The 25,180-nt window shown below is 38.8% G+C and overlaps 1 protein-coding gene across 2 annotated transcripts in view; it reads right to left on the bottom strand.

Moving 5' to 3' along the window:
• The window catches only part of CEP43 (centrosomal protein 43), a 37,445-nt gene extending 13,931 nt beyond the window's left edge, over window positions 1-23,514 (bottom strand). Inside the window, exons 1-7 of one of the 2 annotated variants that reach the window (XM_007443042.4) lie at window positions 23,244-23,514; window positions 16,690-16,743; window positions 16,007-16,061; window positions 13,962-14,050; window positions 12,043-12,180; window positions 11,525-11,608; window positions 3,535-3,591 (exon numbers count right to left, since the gene is read on the bottom strand). In XM_007443042.4, the coding sequence (XP_007443104.1) occupies window positions 3,535-3,591; window positions 11,525-11,608; window positions 12,043-12,180; window positions 13,962-14,050; window positions 16,007-16,061; window positions 16,690-16,743; window positions 23,244-23,330 (564 nt within the window). In that variant the 5' untranslated portion in view covers window positions 23,331-23,514. The remainder of the gene's footprint in view (window positions 1-3,534; window positions 3,592-11,524; window positions 11,609-12,042; window positions 12,181-13,961; window positions 14,051-16,006; window positions 16,062-16,689; window positions 16,744-23,243) is intronic. The other variant, XM_007443043.4, reaches the window with a different exon arrangement.
• Window positions 23,515-25,180: the final 1,666 nt, after the last annotated feature.

The raw sequence follows: 25,180 nt of genomic DNA, 5'->3' as shown, positions 1-25,180 counted from the left end.
AGGAATTATATATAACATGTAGTTCCACCCTATCACTAGCCCATGAAGAATTATTTTTCATCCCAAAATGGGTTCAACTTTGAATAACACACTCGCCAACACTTCTATATCAGTAACTAATATGGATCAAAATCTCTGTTTAATATAGATTATATATTTTATATTTAAAAAATTATTCAAAACCATCTACTAAAAAGATAGTCAGTTGTCAGTTCAAACATAAATGATTTTCACCATTTAAAAAGTAGCAAACAAATGACAGGACACTGAAATTTCAACTAACTAAATGGCATTACAAACATTTTTGAAGAAATGTCTTTTGGGTAGAAGCAAGGATTAGGACAGGTTAATCACCAATATTCTCTTCCTGAGCTTCAGTGAGTAGTTCCTGACCAACTCCACTCACTGTATTGCAAGTTGGTATTACAGGTTCATTCCTTCAAGAGTTAAATCTGGTTTGATACTGCCTTTCAGCTTTATTATTGGGTGGGATCAAGCCACACTCAACTCTAGTTACCAAGTAACAATCCTGATATGCAATCCCTGACAGCTACTACCTGCAAAAATGTCTGCAGACTAAATATTGCAAGCTGGGCATTTGAGCATTTTTTATATCATTAACCATGACAGCACTTTATAGAGGGTGTCTGAGACATCAGAGCAGGGTACAGTAAAAACAATCATGCCATGCAATTAAAGAAACACCCAAACAACAGAAGAAAAACAATCATTAAAAGACAAATGCACAGGACCCACCGTTCACTCTAACCCAAAGACTGGAGAAAGAGCCAGGTCCTCAGAGCTATTTTTAACATAACCAGGATGTGGGCCAGATGTACTGTATCTTGAGAGGGACAGTGTTGCAACGGAGAAAACATGCTACCCAGATTTCATCAGGTGACACTGCTTAATGGGTGGTACTTATAGCAATAGGACTGTTTTTGAAAAAGGTTCTGGAAATTTCAGCTGTTGCTTAAAATGGCAATTAAAATAATAACTAAGCATTACAAACATACAACTAATAATTTTACTCCTGTTACTTTTTCCAGTCAGTTTCCCAACAATTTAAAGTGTTGGATTTGATCTTTAAAGTCACCATGATCTAGAACTTTGGTCACTGGGGGATTCCAGCCATCCAAATCTTGAAATAGTCTCTCAAGCACTGACTAATCCTGATTTGTGAGATATGGTAAGGGGCTACGAATAACAATCCTTTTCAGGAATAATCCCGTTTGTACAATATTCTCTCATCAAAGCTTTGTTTGGCATTTACATTTTATTTTCCCAGGCGTTTAATCAGTTGGCAATTCATACTCTTCAGAATTATCCCTCTAACGTTCAGTCTTTATTGATTCAAATTAATTGAGCTCTTCTTTTCTTCTTTGTACTCTGATACAACTAATACCCAATCTTAACAGGTGTGTTATTATTTGTTGCTTTTTATTCTATTTTTTTACTATGTGCTTTTTTAAAAAATTGGAATCTATTATAAATTATCAATTTGTGAGCAAAGACATTAATAAATAAAGCACTGCTGAATGCTTCAGTTTCTTACTTTTCTATCCTACTAGCCAAAGGATAAGCCTGAAGATGTTAATTATCCTGTCACAAAGAGAAACGGTAAGACTGCTACTTGGTTGTTATATCACAGAAAAACAATACCACACTAAGGAACTAATTAATTAATTAACTAACTAACTAACTATGTCCACCCATCTGATAGAATGATTCTAGGCAGTGTACAAGAAGTACAGTAATAAAAACAGGATAAAAACAAAACCACCCTTCCCCCCAGGCACCAGACCAACAACCTGCCAGCTCAACTCCCATCCTAGCCCAACGCTTGGGGGTAGAGCCAGACACTGCTAAAAGGATTGGGATCCCTCAGATCTCAGGTGGGAGGCTATCCCAAAGGGCTGGGGCAGCCTCCAAGAAGGCACACCTTCAAGGTCCCATCAGGTGACAACATTTAAGAGAGGGGACCTGGAGCATGCCCACCCTATCTAACCTAGCAGTACCAGCAGATACCCTCAGGGAGAGGTGGTCCTGCAAATAACCTGGACCTATGTCATAACCATCACCTTGAATTGTACCCAGAAAGCAACTGAGCCCCAATGCAGCTCATGCAGCGGTGCTGTAACTTGGGTGAACCACTGAGCACCCAAAACTGTGTGTGCCACTGCATTTTGCAGTTGCAGCTTTCAGATGGTCTTCTAGGGCAACCCCATGTAGAGCACACTGCAGTAATCCAAACAGAAGGTAACTAAGGCATGAGTGACTGTGAGCAAGGCCTCCCAGTCCAGGAATGGGCACAATTGGTTCACAAGACGAATTTGTGCAAAGCCCCCCCCCCCCCGGCTACAGCGGCCACTTCTGTTTCAGTAGGAGCAGCAAGTCCAGAAGGGTCCCCAAATTGCACACCAGATCTGTCTGGATGAGTGTTATCCTATCCAGAGTCAGAGATGTCAACTCTCCTAACCCTGGGGAGCCAAAAACCCACAACCGCTCCATCTTGCTAGGGTTGAGATACAGCCAATTTCTCCCCATCCAGGCCCCTACAGCCTCTAGGCACTGAGCCAGCACCTGAATAGCATCACTTGTCCAGCATGGGTTAGAGATGTGTAACCGGGTATCATCAGCTATCTAACCTAGCACCTGATGATCTCTCGCAGCAGCTTCAATGTTAAATAGGAAGGGAGAGAGACCTGAGCCCTGAGGCACCCCACGTAACATGGGCCTAGGGCTGGACCTCTCCTATACCACAACTGACTAGTACTGGCCACAGAGAAAGGAGGAGAACCACCACAAGACAATACCTCCCAAACCCCAGAGCCTGTCCAGCAAGATACTATGGTCAATGGTATCAAAAGCTGCCAAAAGACCCAGGAGGGCCAGGATGGACACACCACTCCCATCCCTAGCCCTCCAATGGTCATCCACAAGCGCATCCAATGATGTCTCAGTACTACAGCCCAGCTTGAATCCTGACTGAAAAGGGTCTACATAATCCACTACATCCAGGGCCCTCCACAGCTTGGAGCTTTCCTATTTCATTTCTAGACCAACCTGCAGACTGGGGAAGTGCTTCAAGGTCTTCCAGGTTTCTCTGCACTTATTCATAGGAAATGTCACATATGAATTAGTCTACAAAAATCAAGAACTGATAGTATTCATAAACATTACCTATTAAATTACGTAAGTATATGTATATATATTAAATTTAGAGGATTCAAATGTAAAACTTTTTGACACAAAGCATCAGCATGTAGAAACACTTATTAAGTTATTAGGGAGCCAGACAAATGGACATTTTGTAAGTATTTATAAACCTAATTTAATGAAATACATTTCATTAAATGTACATAAAATTGTGAATATTGTGTGTCTCAAAGTCCATGTTACTCCTGTACATTTGTGAAGTTAGTTTACCAAAATGCAATTGAGCCAGTTGCATTTACTTTTTAGTGCAAGCTGCTCCTTTACTGAAGTTAGAAACAGAAGCACCTGCCAGGTTCTTCTGCTCATGCATTTTACCTGCTCAGCTGTGTTCAAGCACCTTTTCTGTTTACGATGTCCTTTATACCTTGGTATCTGAACATAAGAATAAAATAATGGCATAAAAATGAAAATAAATTGAATGTGGGTTATGTCATGTAAAACTAAATACTACCGTAACAATATTATGCTGTGTTTACTTAAAAAAAAATCCTGTTATTAAAAATACAAAATGTTGATTTGGTTTGTGGAGTAACACACAAACTGTAAATGAACACTGCCATGTAAATTCCCTGCCACTTGAAAAAAATAATCGACTTCTTCAGATGAAAATATATTAGGCATGGAATGAATCATGCAATCTAATTGGGCTGGTGATAGTATCTTATCTAGTCAACATTCTATGATTTTATTGTCCAGAGTACTTCAGCATTTATATTAGACCATGGCATTCCTATCTAGGGTGTCCTTCTCTGAGCAAAAATAGAATTAAATCCAGTATTACTAAGAGTAATTGACCATTCTCCATTTAAAGGACACATATTTTTGCATTTCATTATTTAGGCTTCAAGAATCCTTTGGACATTTACCAGGAAATAAATCCATTATGCAAACTGGATCTTACTTCCAATTAAACATTCATAAGATGATACTGATTATTTATCTTTTAAATAAAATAGAAGTGTTAATCTGTGATCTCTGTACTCTTTTATAATCCCAAACCTTTATAATATTGCTGACATTTCTGATAAAACACTGTTTTAAGAAGTGTACTGCTGGTTTGAGAGGGTCTGTTTAAGTATGATTTTTGTTTTGTTTTGTTAGGGTTTTTTTTAAACATTTTGTTTAAAATGTTGTCCTGGGTCCACCTAATTTTCTTGTCTGAATTTACTTTTCTACCCTGACCTCACCCACTTTTTGAGTAAAGTGTGCAACTCTACAGTAAACTGCAGCCTTGAGGAGGAAAAAGGTTTCAACCTCTGAAATACGTTTATTTTTCTACCACAGAAAACATACCACATCTTGTTGCAGTATTTTAAATGTCTTTGGTTATGTTGCTTCCATTACTATTTACAAAATTATGCTTAAAATTAACATAATGATATGCATCTTGAAAATTCAGACAGAACATCCAAGCTAATCAACATGATTTGAATAAAGCATGTTCATAATTAATTATGAAATGTTATATACATTAAAAGCACAATTTATCTACTTTAGATAGTATATATAGCTTTAGCTTAAATACACAATGTATCATGGTTATGTTTTTAAAATATAAATACCCTTTTTCATCACTGATTATTTAGAGCAGCTCAAGTAGACTTCATTTTTAAAGCATTCAATATCTTCCAATAATTTATCAACCAAAGAAAGTGTGAAAAACTATGAGTCATATAACCTGAAATCCAAAGGGTCTTCAGTCAACCATCATTGGCAGTGTTGCCGTCAAATAACGCCACACCATTTTATATGTGGAAAAACACTGCAACCATGCTGGGCAATACAACAGTTGCTACCTAACTCTCCAAGCAATGGAAGAGACTTTTGGATTATTAAAATATTTTGTACTAAAATTTAGAGGTTTTCCGAAAAACTGAAACAAGCAGTTGGTGAAAAACAATCGGGCTGTATTTCAGAGTATTTTTGTAGCATATAGTGCCAACTTGCTTTCAATATCTTCTCTGCAACATCTGATTTACTTACTAGAAAATGGACACAGATACTATCATTTTAACCTATTCTGATTACTCAAGACTTCTTTGCAGAAAATATATTCTCCATATAGACTGAAGGAAGAAAAAAAAACACCTCCCATGAATTTCCCTTCCCTTTCCATAATACAAAAACCTGCTTTATGTCTGGGAACTGAGGAAAGTACAAAAAAGAAACTCAAATTGGCTCCACCCTAACTACCTGGAGTATAAATTGGAGGGAAGGGAATACATAGTCAGGCTATTATGGGGTATTAAAAAAAAAAATTACAAGAAATCAAGTTTGGCTGTTCCATGCTGCAGAGTATTGCTGAATCTGCAGTTACACAGCTCAGTCTTACTCAAAAGACTAGTGGCAAATTCTGAACTACAATACTGATTTTACATACAGTCATTGGAATCTTATGTTCCCCATTCCCAAAACACCATATTCAGGCTAAAACAAGATATTATTTGTTATCTTAAGCAGAGATGTTAGCTACACTGAACAGATTCTCTCTGTTTTAGCCACAGCTGCAAGTATTTCATCCAGTACAGATACTTCTCCACTCCACAATGGAGTATTATTCTTTCAACAAAATATTTAATATCTAGACTTCATAGCCAATGTGATAACCTATTCTCACACAGACTCAAAACTGCCATGGTTCCTGAAATAAATGTAAAATATCACAGATTTGCACTCCTATCTGGATTAGATTGTTCATTGATCTGATTCTGTAAATTCTTCTTTCATTGTCTTTGTTTTTTTATATTCTGCCTCACATGTTGCAAAATTAACAGGTCCCCTCCAATCTCATTTAGTCAAACAGAATCTTCCAGAAAATATTTATGGTTTACTCAGAGCGTCCGTAATCTCATAACTAGTTTACTAAAAATGAATACAACAGCACCATAGATCCAATTATATTAAAAAAAAAAAAAAAGTTAAGAAACATGATGCAATCTCCAGGGCACGGAGTAATACTGCAAATACATTAGAACAACAAATAATTTTTTTCACTTTGTCTTAAAATTTGTCACAATCAAGATTAAAAAGGATGGACTATTTTCTTTTCTTTAATAGTAATTTTATTAAAAATTACAATTACAAAGATAAAAACTAATACAAACTAAAAATAATAAAAGAAAAAATAGAAAGTGCAGAAAAGTAAAAAATAGGAAGAAAAATAGAAAAGAAAGAAAAAATAATATAGTAAAGAAAAAGAAAGGAATTATATAAAAAATTACTTCCCCCTTCATCACAAGCATAAACAATTTTAGTAACTTATCACCTTCTCTTAAAATACAACAAATAATCTCTTCTTCCCATATCCCAAAAGAATGGACTATTTTCAATATTCTTTTGAATATGTAACTATAATGGGGTATAACTCATTTTTATTATAATATTATATACATTTTATTATATCAATTAAATGCTTTTTTCTATTACAGGTCATTCTAGATGGCTAGGAGTTTAAAATAAAAGGGAATAAAGCTATTAGTAGTCAAACTTAAAAGACCTTACTGAAGAAGAAGATTTTTCCTGAAGCAGTTACGAGTAAGAACTAACCAACTGCCAAGAGAGTACATTCTGTAGCTTGAGAGAATTATGTACAAAAACACACTTCTATGTATCCACCAAACAATGAAAGTTCAGTATCTTCAAGAAGATCTCTCTTGCCAAACTTCATTTCTATAAAAATTCATATTAAATCCCTCAGATAGGTAGGTCCCAAACAAGTTAGAACTGTAAAATCAACAGCTTGAACAGCAACTAAAGCTGGTCTTTCAACACAAGCATGATTCCTGTTATTATGCACTAGTGAGGAGCTCAGCTATCATATTCTGCACCAACTGAAGCTTCTAGACACTCTTCAGGGTACTCCCAGATATAGCATATTGGATTAGTCTGATATAACCAAGGTTTATATAACCGTCGACAGCTGGAAATTGAGAAGCATTCCTGATCTGCTTTTTCAGGAGGAATGCAACCCCATGTATGACAATTTGTGACCATTTATCTCTTGTCTGGATTTCATTTGAGCTTGTTTTCCTTTATCCATATCATCCCTGAACCCCTGCAATAATATTGATTACATCCTTGGAGTCAGATAGTAAACATTAGTAAAACTGATTGCTAGTTATCCACCTGTATTTTATTGCTTATATCGATTTTTCTTTTTTTATATTACATTTTCTATATTCTTTTAAACCTGTATTTGAATCAACATTATTTATTTTCCTTTTTTCTTCAAAATAAATAGGGAATGGATTGTTGTCAAGATCTTTCATTCTAGATGATCTCCGCAATTTCATGTAGATATAATATGAGGACAAGATGAAATATTGTAAGATACTACAGGTCAATGGCCTAGGTGTCAAACAGCAGTCTCACAGCACCACCTTATGAATATGGCCTGACATAGAAGACAACATTGCAAAATAATATCCTCAAATTTCAGAAGATAATATCAAAAACCACAATACAGGTAGTCCTGGTTTAGCTACCAGAATTGGGACTGGCAACTCTGTTGCTAAGTAAAGCAATCACTAAGTGGAAAATCATGTGACCATGACTGTGTTTTCCTTTTCCCCACTCCCCCACCCTTTGGAATGCTCACCCCAGCAGCACTGGGATAGCTGGCTCGAAATTGACAAGACTAATCAATTTGACACCTTCCGCTTTTGTTTGCTTCCTAACCACTCCCCTGCCTTTTAGAATGCTCACTCTGGTGCTGTGATAATTAACAAGAAGGGAATTAATGTTTGTATTTACATTCATTAGAGAGGAAAGGATTACAAGAGAGTACAAAGCCACACAACGGAGGATACACATCAAAAACAATGCGCTGGCATCAGCAGCTGTAAGCGCGCTATGCAAACAGCCTGGTGTGTTCCCCATTGTGTGCCTGCTTCCTCTCTTGTGAACCAACTAGTGAACCAACTGCTAGTGAACCAACTAGCAGTCAGAAGACATGATGGAAACTCCTTAATCTCACAACACACGGACAGACTTAACCATAGTTTCAACTGGGAAACTGTCAGCATCTTAGACCAAGCTAAATCCAAAAATGCAAGGGAATTCTTGGAAGCTTGGTATTCAGACAAGGCAGCCATCAACAGGCACATAGAGATTAACAACATCTACACGCTATTCAAAAGGGACAATAGAAAGGAAAACAAAAGACCAGAACATCTCCTCACCAGCAATCTTCACCCAGATAAGCAGAGATTAACACCAAGATTACCACCAGACATACAAGCAGTAAACAATACCTTAATCAAGGAACTACCAGAGGAAAAAATAGAACAAAACAAAGCCCACACCCCCACCAACACTGGCAGGGCATGCCACAATATATAAACAGAGCAAACCCCATTCTATTCTAGCACTGAAAATGTTACCTAGCCAGGTAATGAAACGTTTGCAAGAAAACAATCAAGCTCAGAGAACCCCAAGGACTCCACAGTTCAACCCTGAGCTACACATATTCGCTTCTATTGGTATAGGAGAGATTGCTTACAGAAATCACTTGTTTTTGCCAGTGCATTGCTTTTGATGTGTATTCCCCATTGTATGTCTGCTTACTCTCTTGTAATCCCTTCCTTTCTAATCTCTCTGCTCTGTGAGAGGGGGGAGGGGGAAAATAGCAATTACTATAGGCAATCTGAACTGTGCCTGACCCATTCTCCGTAAAAAGGGTTGGAATTTGATCTACTTATCTGTCTGTTTATCTATCCATTCTCTAACAGCATAAGTCTGAAAACAAAACAGAATGGGACGAAATTTGGTGGGAAAAACTGGCAAAAGAAAGATCTAGTTTAAAAATGGGCTAGATTCAGTGGGGTCTGTGGAGAAAACATTCCAGAAAAAACTCCCCAAAGCATCCCTATGGAATGGGCAGTTAGGCAATGTCTTTGAATGCTGCTGATTACTCCTATTCATGCTCTCTCCTGATCACATGACCCAGAGTGCATTGCTATTAAGTAAGCCACATCTGCATACTTTCCCTATCTTCTTTTAATAATATCAATGCTTTTTATTTAAATACAGTGGTACCTCGGGTCACGAACGCTTCTGTTCACGACTAATTCGGGTCACGAACAGCACCGTTCACAAAATTTTGCTTCCGTTTGCGAACGCTGGATCGGGTGACGAACAGGATCCATGGCCATTTTCCCTCCCATGACACGTGGTCATGGCTTCCTGTAGGGAGGAGGACTCTCCCTCCAAGCAATAACCGCCTCCCCACCCGCCTTCCTGTCCTCCATGCCAGAAGTTGCGTCAAGCAAGGTTAGCGTTCTCTCTCTTCGTACTGTACTTTGTGTCATATTTTTGTGGTTTAAAAAATATATATATATATGGTTCAGAATGGATTAACCGTAATTACATTGAACCTTATGGGAAAATTTGATTCGGGTCGCAACCAAAATCGGTTGGCGACCAAATTCGGAGGGGTCAGAACGGATTAACCGTATTTACATTGAACCTTATGGGAAAATTTGATTCGGGTCACGACCAGAGTCGCGGAACGAATTAAGTTTGTGAACCGAGGTACCACTGTATATGGGCATCACTCCCTCCCAGAAGGAAGCATTAATTATCTCTCTTAATCATATAATCAATCATCCCTAGTCATTTTAATATTTATATTTATATATTCATTATTGGCATATTGTCCCTTTGAGGACCCTGTACTCTTGTTCTTTTGCTAAACCTACTAGTCTTATAACTAGCATCAAAACTATTAACTTACTACTTGCTCAGACATCACTATCAAAATCTGCCCCATTAAGTTTCTATGTGTACTGCAAAACAGTATGCATAAAGAGAACGTCTGCTGTATAATTAAACAGTTTTCAAACAGGAGCACTTAGAATAAAAAAAGGTCAAGAATAGATTAACAAAATAAAAATTAAATAGGAAGGAGATATGAAATAGAGTGAAGTTGGATTGTTAGATAATAAAATTACTGAATAATTGTCCCCCAGACCAGTGAAATGGAACTTCACTTGAGAATCAGAGATAATGCTAAGTTAAGGTACAGTGGTACCTCTACTTACGAACGCCCCTACTTACGAAATTTTCAAGATACGATCAGCTCCGGCCCCCAAAATTTACCTCTACTTACAAACTCACCTTGACTTACAAGCCATTTTCCGCCCGTGCCACGTGGTCCGCGGCCATTTTTCCACCCGTGCCATGTGGTCTGCGGCCATTTTCTACCCGTTCCACGTGGTCTGCGGCCATTTTTCCACCCATTCCACGTGGTCCGCTGCCATTTTTCCGCCCATTCCACATGGTCCGTGGCCATTTTTCCGCCCGTTCCACGTGGTCCGTGGCCATTTTTCTGCCCTGCCGCGTGGTCAGCGGCCATTTTTCCGCCCCTGCCGCGTGGTCCGCGGACGCCGGAACGGATTAACGGTAATTACATTGAACCTTATGGGAAAATTTACTTCGACTTGCGACCAACTCAACTTGCGATCAGAGTCACGGAACGGATTAAGTTCGTAAGTAGAGGTACCACTGTACTTTTATTCATGGTTTATTGAACAAGGCATACTGGCTTGGTTCACATTTAATACTAAGCTATAATAGATACTTCTCTACCAGCAATTCTGTTATTTGGTTATATAAAAATATTCTATCAGCATAATTTTTTTGCAACCTATATATTAGTTGGTTTTGCTTTAAAAGAATAAGTTGAACTAGAGATATTCTCCAAATTCAAACCAACTAAGTAGTTTCTGTCAAATCTGTTTTAGAACTTCATGCCTAAAAGAAATATATGGAACTCCAGAGGCTTTAGGCAGAATAATTTTAACTTCTTAGAAGGGTTATCCAGGATGGTTTAGAATTAAACATGGGGGAGGGGAGTATTCAGGTGAAGGTGGAACCCTTTTTACAACTATGAAAATCTCCATAAGTTGCCAGTGATTAGGCTTTAAAATAGCTTTCAGCAATAGCGTAGTTCAAATAATTTAAAAACAAAGATTTGCTAGACTGAAAAGCCTGGCAAAGCGACCCTCACCTCCAGTCTTCTCAACTACAAGTCAGCAGGTCTTTGAAACCAGTGAAGGACCCACTGTGCTCATCCCGCTTACAATTGCTCAGTATGCTGCATTTAAAAACAATGTGTACATAAAGTTCCATAATAATTTATATAATAGCACATTTCTAGTTCTAATATATACATATATTTGTGGTATTGCTGCTATGGTAATATATATTTTCCCCTGTTACTATTTGTAGACTAGGTGATGAAGACTAAGTCATGAAGATTCTAGAAATATCACTCTTAAAGATATGCTTTATTATTCCAACTTACCTTACTTGGCGCTGAGAGTATGTTAGACCTTTCATCTGATGATTTTGGAGGTGAATGTACATTTTCAGATATTACTGGAGCTACCTAAATAGAAATGTAGAAAAACAGTAAATATAAAGTATGATTATATTAGAATACCATTAAGCAGTATGGCTATAAAGACCAGTATAGTCTAGTGGTTAAGACTGGAAATCTAGGAATAGAGAAATCTAGTCCTGCCTTAAACCAGATGGGCAATTTTGGGCCAGTCATTCTCTCTCAGCCCTTGGAAGAAGCAATGGCAAACCACTTCTGAAAAAGTTGCCAAGAAAACCTAATGGGGTTGTTCACTTAGTCACTAGGAATCAAGACTGACTTGGTCACGTACACAAAAAAAGTATGGACATACTCTCGCCAAAGGAAACAATACAAAGCATTATTTTAAATAAATACCACTATTTCAACAGTAATTTGCTCTTCAAAGTACCTACATCAAAATGAAGAATTCATTAGCATGGTTAGGATCTTAACAGTCTTACATTTCCACTGTTAGAAATGCCTTTTTTCTGCTGATATCTTCTGACCACTTCCAGTAGCAAGGGCCCATCTACTGGGGCTTTAGGTTCTAAAATACCCAAGTCTTGAGCTAGACTTTCTCGAGGTTCAAGTCCATTTAACTGCCAAAACACAAACACACACATATATACATATATGCAACACTAAGCCATAGGATAATTCAGTAGTTCTTTATTTTTGTCCGTTTGACAGCAAATTGAATACAAAGCATTTTCATGTCAAAATTAATTGACATTTTTACATATATTCCCTTTTACAATATACAGATATACATGCCACATAAGTCTTCTTCTAGGTTGCATTTAGTTTAACCTCCCAATTTTTAATTAGTCCTACAGAACTGTTTTTTAATTCTATAGCTTGGTATACAAATCTAAGAACCTAATGTGAGACAGGCATGTTTTCTCACCTCCCAAGTTCTTACCCAGCTAAGTGAATGAGCTCTTTACTTGATACCCCAAACCCATTATATGTACTAAAATAAAAAATATATACAATACTGTGCAAAAGTTTTAGGCAGGTGTGAAAAAATGCTGTAAAGTATGAATGCTTTCAAAAATATATATTGTAATTGATTATTTTTATCAATTTACAAAATGCAAAGTGAGCAAACAGAAGAAAAACCCAAATCAAATCAATATTCCCCAAATGTGAAATTCTGTCATGCAAGTTAAATAACTATTTTAGCAAGTAATCCAAATGACAAAAAATAAGTATCTATAGTGAATATGATGCTCTGCTATTCATCAAATGAGCCATCTTTTTTTCAGGTTTCTGAGCAACCCTGAGAAAAATTTGTTTAAGAGTTGCTGAGGGGACGACCTGCCTGTCCCCATATTATATTGTTGCTGACACTCCCAATTTGCTATTAAGCCAGGTTCAAAGGTTTTATGATGTATATGTCCCTAAACAACTTGGGACAAGGATATCTGACAGATTATGTTTGCTGTTAGAGATCTGAGCCTTATCCAATACCATCAAGGAAATTCTGCTGTGTGTGCCAAGCCTCACAGAGTGCCATCTTTTGCTTACTCATAGGATGGCTTTCTGTAATGATAGCACCACCTGCAATTAGGACTATTTTCCTCAATGAAATTGATGAGATGCATATTATTAAATATTTTAGGCACCTGCTGAAAACCTGTTTTCATCTAGGCCTTCCCTGTAGGAATACTGGATGAATACTTCTGTTTTGAGTTTAATTTCTCACCCATGCAATTTATGTAATGATGTTAAAAATACATAAATATTGCTTATGTTTTTACTATTTTAATACTTTAATTGTAAATTACTTCATTTTGTGGGAAGTGGCATCTATGTATATCAAGTAAATGCATTCTCAAAATGGAATCAGTAGTAACAACATTTTTGATTACTTAAAGAATATCATTGGCAATTTTTATACATTTTCAAGAAACAAAATGTGGCTTTTTTGCCCCAATGTATTTCAAGCTGTCGTAACTGAATACTCTCTAGCTGTTAGCTTGGTCTAAGTGGAATAAGCCAAAACTCAGAAACTTGTAATTTAATTATGGCGTCCTGGCATAAATAAGACACTGAAACATTAGACCCAATTTCTCTTGCATTTAATCCAGCATTTCTCAAGCTTGGCCATTTTAATATGTGTGCACTTCAACTCCCAGAATTCCCCAGCCAGAATGCTGGCTAGGGAATTCTGGGAGCTGAAGTCCACATATCTTAAAATAGCTAAGGCTGAGAAACACTGATTTAATTTATTGTGAGCATGTCTACATTCCCTTTCAGGGATACTCCAAAACAGCATTATAAATTGTATAAATTAAGCATACAAATGAATTCAGGTTCCACTCAACCAGCACAACATCAAGTATAATGATGAAATTAAAATGTTAAAAATGCTTACTGTGCTTGATTCAGGTTGAAATACAGCTAAAGTAAAATCAAGATTGAAGAACTGAAGAAATTCAGCAACAAGACTAGCCACCAATCGGCCTTTTAAAAAAAGCATATTACATGTTCTTTAATTACAATCACTAATCATTAAGAAACATTATTTAACCTAACAAATGCATTTTGGATTTAAAAATGAGAGATTTTAACATTCAAAAGTTACTTTGGATTTTTAATATAAAAGAAAATCATTTCCAAGTTCAATAACTCTCTACAGTATGGACAGAAGTGCATTTGGAATTTTGAGAATACATTGTGGGCGTGTTCATCCAATTACTGCCATGGGACACTTGCCTATTTGCAAAATACTTGTCATGATGGACATGGACATTCACAAAGTATCCATTTACCAGAAGTTAAACTCCATGATATCATTCCAGTAGAAATTTGGGGGGGGGGGCAGTTTCTAGACATTCCTAAAAATAAATATGATGCAAGAGCGTGGAGTTTTGCTTTATAACATGGTATCTTCCTAATAAATTTTTAATTAAAATAATATTTTAAAAAGTCAGGATGGGATGTATGATAAGCACTAATAGTGGATCCCTTGGGCACCATGTTGCCTAGTCTGACCTAGATCTAAGTACCTCCAAGATGCATTAAGTAACATAAATTTAATTCCAAGTTATTATCTATAAAGCCCTGCATGGCACACAACCAGGTTTTTTGCAGGACTGCCTTTTCCCAATGTTATCTGCCCATCTTATATGCTCCAATAGGGAGGGCATGCTCCAGGTCCCAGCTTTGAAATGTTATCTTGTGAGACCCAGGAGATGGGCCTTCTCAGTGATGACTTCTGCCCTTTAAAACAACCTCCTGCCCAATATATGGTTGGCCCTGACCTTGCAGGCTGCCTTTAGAAAAGCAGTTAAGACCTGGCTCTTTCCCCAGGGCACCTGGGCCAAGATGACCAGAGTGCCCATTTGATGGAATACATCAAAACTTACTTTCTAATCACAATTTAACTGTTTTGTTTTAGAGTCATGTTCTGCTTTTCTTTCATATTTTGGTCAGAAATTTTTGTATACTACACAGAGTCGTATTGCTTGAGCTGAGCAGCTATATAAATGAATCTGCAAGTTTACATTTTCTTATTGGCCTGTACATTCTTAAACTGATGTATCATCCAAGAAAAAATGAAGTGATTCTGTTAGTTTAAGTACAACAGTAGTTCACTCATAAGCTCTCATTCAGTCTGTGTCATCCCCATTAGTTAGACCACACCAGAAAATCAACTCTGCAGGAAGATTAAAACTTCTTTTATTGAGATTGACCTTAATAACAGAATCTTGCAAGTCTAATTGTGCTGTAAGGGGACGCGGTGGCGCAGCGGCTTAATGACGCTGAAAGTTGCTGGCCAGAAATGGTCGACGCTTCAGCGGTTCGAGTCCAGCCTTCGCATTAACAGGGTGAGCTCCTGTTTCCTCCCCAGTTCCTGTCAACCCAACAGTTTGAAAACTCACGTGAGTAGATAAATGGGTACTCTCACTCTGGTGGGAGGAAAAATGCTGGCAGCGCCTTGCAAAAAGGAGTTGGGAGTAGTTGCCGGTAAGCGTGAAACCGCGCTCACCCGAAAAGGGCGCGAAGCAACGGAAACCCCACCTCCTGCGCTCGCCAGCTGGGCTCTGCTCTAGGAAGGAGGCTCTGGCAAACCACTTCCGAAAAAAACCTTGCCTTGAAAACTGCAAGGACTCATCCAAGCAGTCACTGCAGAGTCGGTAACGACTGAGCGCAGATTAAAAAAAAAAAATTGTGCTGTACCTCCTCCCCCTTCTTATATTCCACTGAATTAGGGAGGAGTCTGCCTAAGCAGTTTCCAAATGTTATCTCATTTCTCTGGACTTAAAAAAAAAGTTTCAGCTCCTTTTGCCTAGAAACTGGTTGTTGCAATATTTCTCTACAGTCTCTGTAGACTCTCTCTCTACACTCTCTACTATCACATTATCATTATTTGTAAAATACAAATTGTAGCTTTAATAAACAAAAGAAAGGGCTTACCATCTTTTGTGCTTAAAAACGTTTTCAAACTTTCATTTACCAGAGGAGTTTTATTCTGCTCAAAAAGAGGGGGGGGGGAAGCAGTTAAAGATTTTCCTACACTGCAAAATAATACAGTACTGCAAAGCAATATAATGATGGGATTTAGACTGAAGAGGCACGTAACAGTTATTGATATTTCTGTTAACTTAAATGAACAACTTTATGGTCCATCATCAGAATCAGAGGGCAGTCAATGGTTAGTAGAAATACCAAGCTGATCTGAATGCTCAACAAGTATCAGAATTAGATAAATATTAAATAATAATCAATAGTATACTTGTTTTTACTGCTACAGAAAGGCACTATAACAGCCTGAAAACAAGATTGCCCTCCTTAAAGATAAAAGCAGCAGCACTTTTATTTGTGTAGTGATGGTCCCACAGCAAGTGCAGGGTGGGCTGATATTGCTGACATTTTGGGAAACAATACTATGTTCACCTGGAGCATTTAGCTTTTTCAGACAAAGAGAAAACCCACTGTCTTCCCCCTCCCTTTAAGAGTTAGCACTAACATTACCGGGGGACCAGAAATGGCCAGATTTAAGCATATTCAAATAGCTAAAGTTCCTTTACTCAAGAACATCAAGAGAGATAACATACTGTACTATAACAACTAAATTAAACAGTACTTTGGTTCCTCACCTCTACTTTTTCTTGCTCTTCAAGTGCTAAAAATACAGCTGCCCGCAATTCTGCCTGTAATAAAAGGTTTGTGTAAGTTTATATATTTGTAAACTATGTTAAAAAAATTAGATAACAAGCAAGCCACATGCAGAAGTGAGAGGAAGACATACAGGATTTCTACCTGCTCTTCTACAGCTCATTGCCTGTGAGCTATGCTCAACTGTTACCCATTAGCTACTCCATTGCAGTCCTGACCTGTTATCATCTCAACTATTTGAGTTATAAAGTGTAATTTTAAGAACTGATGCCTTTCCTCTACCTTTTAAACCCCTTTTGTATATTATGTCTTTTATGAGATTGTAAGCCTGTGGGCAGGAACTAATCTTATTTGTAAAGTACTCTGGGAACCTTTTAGCTAAAGAATAAGATTAAAATGTTTTAAATACATACAGGTCTCACCTGAACCAAATGATCATACTTCAGACATATTATGCAAAGACCTAGCTCTCTGGAAAAAGCTCTAATTCTGGAAAAAGTGGAAGGAAGGAGAAGAGGATGATCAGCAGCAAGTGGCTATGGATACATCATTGGAAGACCTGATGGCCCAGGTTAGGGACAGATCATCATGGAGAAAATCTATGTTGTCACTAAGAGTTGACACCAACTTGATGGTACACAAACAATCAGCTTTGAGCAAGAAATAAAATAATTATAATTTTATTATTACAAAACAATTTAATTAAATTTTAATCTATACAACAAATAAAACAATCATAGAACCCTATAACTTTATAAAAGTTTTCACTGGAAATTACCACTAAAACAATCACATTTAAAACCAAATTTTCTGCTGGGAGACATAACCTTGCTTAGTTTTGCATGAAAACTGAAATCTGGCTTTTATTTTGAGACAGCTACACTCATTTCTTGTTCCACATATATTTTGGATTTATATTCGCTCTTTATAGCAGCAACTAATATTGCTTGTGCTCTGTCTCAACAAATTTTTGAGTTGTTGAGACAGAGCACAAGCAAGTTCTGACAGATCCAGGTTTCAACATGCAAAGCCCAAATCCTGTCAGAACATTCTCTGGTCTCTGGTCTCCCCTTTCTTGGGACGAGTCAAGAGCCTGCTTGGCCAGATGAAACAAGTTCTGGCAGCAATCATACTTTTTGTGTGTATGTAAGCCCCCCCCCCCCAATTTGCTACCCCCTTTAAATTTGATTGCTATCCTCCTTTGGTGGAGGATCATGGCCCAGTTTGAGAACTGCTACTTTATGGTTCATAGAACAAAAAGGTAAATATCTGCTAAAATGCATGTGTATCCAATGAATTGTTTCATGCTTGCTTTCACTGCAAGAAATGCAAGACACTAAGCTGTGATAATTTTGTTTTTTAATAAAAGAGACCTGCAGAGTTGCTTTTTTTTAGAAGGAAAAGCTACAAATAAACTATCAGGAAATAAGGCTTCAGAGGTACTGTTTTGCAGATAACTGGTTCAAATGGGATTGCCACTACTATACCAGCCTGTTACATACTGGCGTCATTACTCAAGCTGCTTGAGGTTGTGGCTGAGTTAGTGTTGGAGTTAATTGTGTGTAGGGACTTTAATCTGCCCCCTCTGGGCACAGATTCAAAGATGACTCAGGAGTTCATGGCTACTATGGTATCCATATACTTGACGGAGGTTGCTATGGGCCTGATTCACAGAAGTGGTCAGAACTGGTTTTTGCCTTGGAGCAGCAGCAATGTGATCTGGATTTGGGGGATGTCACCATCAGTCCTTGTCATGGTCAGATCACTCTCTGATAACCTTGGAGTTCTCTGCAGTCACTCCTCACCACATGGAGGAAGGACCTATTTGATCAGTCCATCTCAGGTGCCTGATGGACCTGGCTGGGTTTCAGGGGTAACTTGGGGATGTTCCTGAGGCTCTGATGCATGGTTCAACCAAGGTCCTGGTCACCATCTGGAATGAGGGGCAGTGATAGTTTTGGATTGGATCATGTCTGGACAGACTCTTTCAGTGGAACCTGGTAAGCTCTCTTTTAGAGGAATTTTGAGAGATGAAGTGGTAGAAAAGATGCTTAGAGTACTTCTGGAGGAAGACAAAGAGTGAATCTGAACAAGCACGGGTAAGAGCCTTTCTTTAGGATTATCTTGTGATAAAATGAAAGTATTTTCTTGCTCTTATTGTACCCACAGGTAGTACCTTAGACTTTAAGTGACTCAGTCCTTCCTGGGGAAGGAGAGCTGGAGAAATATCTGCAGGACCACTGTGAAGATTATTGTATGTAGACATTTATCAGATAAAGTCATTCAGATTCGCTCTGAGTTAACTCTGGCTATGCAAATCCTTTGGAGCTGACTGAGGCATAGTCTAAAATGGTTACCAGGGAAGAGGTTGAAATCTGTTGGTACTGAGGAAATGACAAGGTCCTTGGGGCTGTGGATCAGCCTCATGATTTAGATCCATATCCCTCTTTGTTGATTAATGCCTCCCAGGAGAGATGTTGTTGGATCCTGTTGGTGGTAAATCATCCTTGAGGGATGGGATGGTTTTGCCAGTTCTTAAAGAGGCAGTGGTTCATCCCTCCTCAAGAAGCTATCCCAGGATCCAACAATACTGGACAATTTTTATCTGATCTAAAAATCTCCCATTTTTAGGGAAGGCATTGAGGTGGTGGTCAGTTTGCAGCTCCAGAGTGCCCTGGAGGAAATGGATTATCTGGACCGCTCAGCATTGATTGCACTTGTAGATAACCTTTGGCAGGGCTGGGATGGGGGGTGGAGCATCATGCATAACCTTTGGCAGGGCTGGGATGGGGGGTGGTACATCTAGCCTTCCTTGATCTCTCAGCAGTTGTCAATACCATCAATCATGATATCCTTCTGGATTGGCTTTGAAGATTAGGAGTGGAAGGCACGGTGTTGAATAGGTTCCCCTCTTTTCTCTGGGGCCAGTTCCAGTCAATACTGGTGGGGGGAAAGAGATTTAGACTGAGACCCTGCTTGTGGGGATCATCAGAGTTCTATTCTTAATCTGCTCCCATTTAATATCTATATGAAACCATTGGGTGAGACCATCCATTACTAAAAAATCAGGTATCATCAATATGCTAATGATGTCCAGTTATAGATTTTCACCCTGGGCTGACCAATTGATGCAGTCAAGATTCTTACCTAGTGTCTGGAGGCTGTGAGGCTCTGGATGGGGAACAACAGCCTTCGGCTTAACCAAGCAAGACCATGTGGTTGTGGGTTTTGAGGTCCCCTGGTTCAGGGTACTCTTCTTCTTTCGTATTGGTTGGGGTTGCATTCTGCCAAACAGAACTGGTGCACAATTTGGGGATCTGCCTGAACTCTCAACTCCTGCTGTAAGAGCAGGGGGCAGCCATGACCAAGAGGACCTTTACACAAATTTATCGTATGCACCAATAGTGCCTATTCCTGACTGGAAGGACCCACTCATGGTCATTCATGTCTTGATCACCTTTCATTTGAACTATTGCAATGTACTCTGCCCCTGAAGACCATCCCGAAACTGTAATTAATCCAAAATGCAGCAGTGCAAATACTTATGGGTGCACCATGGTACATCCATGGAACACCTCTACTTCACAGGCTATACTGACTCCCTATAGGCTTCTGAATGCAATTCAAAGTGCTGGTTATCAGCTATAAAGCCCTTCATGGCACAAGACTGAGTTATTTACAGGGCTGTCTATCATCAATAGTTTCTACTTGTCCCATGAGACCCAGCAAACTGGGCATACTTCAGGTCCCTTCTATGAAGCAATGTTATCTAGCAGGATCCAAAACTGTGCCTTCTTTGTTGCAGTGCCTGCCTTGTAGAATAGCATACTCCTAGAAATTCAGATGGTCCTGGCCTTATTCACCTTCCATAAGACTCTGAAAACATAGTTTTCCCCCAGGCATTGGCCCAAAGCATTGAATGAGCCCATCCAAACACGACTTGAATGGGAATGTTGTGGTTGGCCTTGGTTATTATGTATTGGGTGTTTCTGTGTTTTGTTCTGGGTTCCTTTGTTTCTATACATTTAACTGTATGTAAACTGCCCATGCTTGCTAATGCAAGCTGGGCTACTATATCAATCAACTAAATAAATAAATAGTGGTAACTATATCCAAAGGAGAATGCCAAAGGTCTCAAATGTGAAATTGCTGATCTTTTAATAAGTAATAATTTGTTCCAAGAGTGACCTCTACACCACTGGACTGGAAAGCAAATAGCACAATGTCAAGTTCTACAACAGCAGAGGGATTCAGGAAACTTTGTTCTGGCAAATTTATGGAATATATTTATTAAAACTGTCAAATATAGAAAAGAAAAAAAAACTTGCTGAAAAAGAATACAGCAGAGGAAATTATGTCCTGCTACTTCATTATGTTATGGAATTTATTTTAGAGTAGAAGTGATCTGACATGATATATACTTGGCCTGTCAAAAAGATTTTGTTTTGACAAGCTCTTCAAGACTTTTAAGTAAACTTAGACATGAGAGAACAGATCACCTTAGGACTGGGAAGGAGTTAAAGAACATGAAGTGAGTATAAAACTAAACTGAAAGGCATTATGTTTGAGATATGTAAGAAATGGGATCCCTTACAGGATCCTATACAAACCTTTTTAAAAAAAAATATTGTCTGGCTAATTGGAGAATATAAATGGCTAATTGGAGAAATAACCATATTTGCCAGCATCTCCATTTATTCATATAAATGAAAACAAAAACAGATCACTAAAACCTCTAAGAATCTCTCCCACAGTAAGAGTTATAATATAGCAAATGCAATTCATATTAAACATGAAGTGGTACACAATGAAAAAGAGGACTAATTTCCTATGTAGACTAAGAACAGAGAAAAAAATCCTGCTAGATAAGGTCAAAAGCCTCTATTTCAGTATTCTGTCACACAGCGGTCATCCAGATGCATCTGGGAAGCCTGCAAGAAATTCATGAAGATGATGAATATCTTCTGTGGCTGCTCCTTAGGAACTTTATTCAGCATATTGTCTTCAATTCTGGAGATACTATCTAACTATTAAGACTAGTTACCAATGATAGTCCTGTCCTCCATGAATATATCAGATTCCCCTTAATAATGGGTTGCCCTTAAGTGAACTGAATTCTGTATTTAACTATGTGCATTACTGTATAAAGAAATACTTTTTATCGATCCTGGATCTCCTTGCATCTAGATTTAATGAAACCAATTTCTAACATTATGAAAGAGAAAGACAGTAGGATTTATCTTCTATCTATTTTCCATAGCATATAGGATGTAATATGTTCCCATTCTAATTACCACATCTTTTATAAAGGATATCGCAGAGCTGTCCAAGAGAAAGAAGATACAACATCTGGTCCTTCTTAGTTTAAGAACAACACAAAAAAGGATAATAAAGGTGGCTAGTGTAAAATCTCATAGGAGTCAGGTTATATTCCTGATGGCTTCATATCAGGGTCCCTGTAGCTTTTGTGGCAGCACTGTCACAAAAGCTACGTGTCTTCTCATGGGACATTTTCTTCTTTGAGTTTTTTTTTAAATTACCCTGCAGCTGTGGTATTTCTTGGAATATAAAATTATACGTGCTGTGGAAATAGCGACAGAAAAGAGACACCTGTGTTTTAATCTCCTCTATGATACAAAGTTTAGCAGATGGCTTTGTGGCAGTCACCATTTTTCAGCTTAACCTACATCATAAGATTGTTGTAAGAACAGAGGTAGGTGGGGGAGAAGCATAACCAAGTACACTACCTTGGGTTCCTTAGAAGAATAACTGGATATAAATATGAGGAGTAGGATTAATCTTTCTTTTAATTGTGAATCTTATCCTGATGCCCTCAAAAACATGAGGGCTCCAGCTCCCATAATCCTAACCAGCCTGGTTTCATCCAACGTGTCCAGAGGCCAGGATAGAGAAGACTGACCTTCTATCATGTAATGACGCTGGGCAACAAGAGTGGTGAGACAGACAAAAGGAAGCACTTTCTTGCCTAACACATAGGAATCTGTCGTTCTTCCGGTGTACTGACACCAACTTCACAACTTTAAAAGATATTTTTTAAACGCTGCGGAGGGTAAGACTATTAACAATTACCATTCCCGACCCGACGGCTATAGCCAATTTGCAGGAGCGTTAGTAGCGGCCCGGCGCTAATAGCAAGTCACGCGCGACTACCCCTTGGAAACCATGGAAACAGAATGTTGGACTTCAGAGGCCTTTATCTATTCCAGTCCGGCTTTCTTACGATCATTCACTTTCCAACCCCCACCCCAACCCCCCAGTAAAAGTTCTACGCATGCGCCTTTAGGCGAGGGCGGCGCATAGCGTTCTTGCCCCGCTCGCCTCCCTGAAAGCGGGAATGATTGTGGCAGACGGTTGGTGCGGTTGACATCTCCTTGTTCTCCCGTGCGGGCCGCGCAACCGGCAGCTTCGCTCCAGAGTGCTCCCGTTCTCATATGAGCGTGCAGCACTCGCTTCGCCCGTCCCTTCCCCCGCCTCTTCAAACCTAATACTTAGCCCCGCCCTTCGCACCCTTCACCTTGATTTTATTGAGCACCCCGCTCGTCTCCAACGTCTGCACGAGGAGGTCTCTCAGCTCCGTATCTTCCTCCGTCGCCGCCGCCATCTTGTTTCTCCCTGACAACCGCCTAAACTGAAGTCGCGATCGGCCGAGCCTCGCAGATTCGTTCCTCTAGGACGGGGAGGGGCTTCGCAGGGGAGAGGCGGAGCATGTGACCAACCGGCCGCCCACCCGCCCGAAGGAGCAGGTGAAGCGACGCCCGCGCGAGCTGTCCGAGCAGCCGCGCTTCTAGGCGCCTCGAGTGTGCGAACGTGAACGGGCAACTTGCGATCCAGCTCTGCGATTGGCTGGAGAGGCGCGGAGGCGGGAGGTTTACAAGGCGGCGAATTTCGATCGAGTTTGGTTTGGGTTTGACCGAGTGAATGAAGTTTCAGCCTCCCCCGTAGGAAGTCACGCCAGCTGGAAGAAGTGGAATATTAGTGTATTAATGTTAAGCCTCGCGTGGTTGGCTTTTTTCCCTCAGAAATGGGAGGGTAGGTGGAGATAATGCCTTATTTCACTTGTCCGGGTGGCGTTCTCCAGGCGGAATTGTCGTTCCAATATAGTTCCTCGCTTTCACAGGAACTGAAGTAGCCCTAGTGCTATATATATATATAGCAGGTAGCAGTTCCTGAGTAACCTTGTGATCTCAAAAAAAAGGAAAAAGGAAAGCAGAATGGATCTGATTACCCAGTTCCTGGATAATCTTGGGAGGGAGGGAGGGAAGGAAGGAAGGGGGGGGAGAGAGAGAGAGAGAGAGAAGCAGAGCTGGATCTGGTTAGTAGTTTGGAAGGAGACCAGGAAATTACAGTACAGAGCTATAGGCAAGAGTGGGACTCAAAGGGGAGAAAAAGGATACTAGCAAACTACTTCCACATTATTGCCAAGAAAATTATGCCAATGTGGTCAGTATGTGTAGAGAACATTTACCTTTTCTAAACCTTATATAGAAGTGCGGAAGGCAGATATGCAAGTTAATTGTTTGACCTCCCTGTTTCTTAGCTGTATGAGTCTTCAAAGTTTATATCACAATCCACAGTGCAGCAGGGATTATGGTACCCAATAGATGAAATCAACCACTTTTTCTTGAGTACTTTGACCAGCTGTTACCTGGAACCGCTGTCCATGGTAGATGTCTTAAAGGATACAACGTAAAAGAAACTCTAAATAAATAAATAAATAAATAAATAAGCTGAAGTATTAAATTCAAACCAATGCATATTTGCAGCCCAGTTTTATCAACTGTAGGTACATTTTACTTTGAAGGTATTGAAAATAATTTAATTGGACTTGTTCTCAAGTAAGTAAGTAGCATTCCAGTCTCTAATATCTATTTAATTTTACTATTCAAGATTTCCATTTTTAATAAAGATGAGCAGCTAATCAAACATTTAAAAATATTTACTTACAAGCTAATCCTACAGTAATTTGAATTTTTGAGTAACTATGTTTAGGACCAGAGACTTTCATGTTGAAATGTATATTTCACTTGGGAAATATAATGGAATCAAGTGACTTGATATGTGAGCCATTTTTAAGTATATTTTCAATCATCTCAATAAATATGTATAGGATTGGCTGTGTGTCTAGCTCCTATGGATATTGTGTTAGAATTTTAAAATAGCTGAAGACCCAAGGGAAAAAGGGTGGTATCACAAAATAATAGTGATTAAACTAAAGATGCCATAAATTAAATTGCCAACTGCAAAGAGTAGAATTTTTCTAGTAAGTAATTTAATTTCCCCCTTCATGGATCACTACCTTGTCGTGGCGAAGGGGCTTGCGTAACTCAGTGAAGCCATGAGCTATACCGTGCAGGGCCACCCAAGACAGACAGGTCAAGACAGAGAGTTCTGACAAAATGTGGTCCACTGGAGAAGGAAATGCCAACCCACTCCAGTATCCTTGCCAAGAAA

This window comes from Python bivittatus, unplaced genomic scaffold, assembly GCF_059951505.1.
Source record: "Python bivittatus isolate LINGU-HERP-01145 unplaced genomic scaffold, Pbiv_v1 ctg000020_np1212, whole genome shotgun sequence".
Classification (NCBI taxonomy): Eukaryota; Metazoa; Chordata; class Lepidosauria; order Squamata; family Pythonidae; genus Python; species Python bivittatus.
This window is presented reverse-complemented; position numbering and strand designations above follow the sequence as displayed.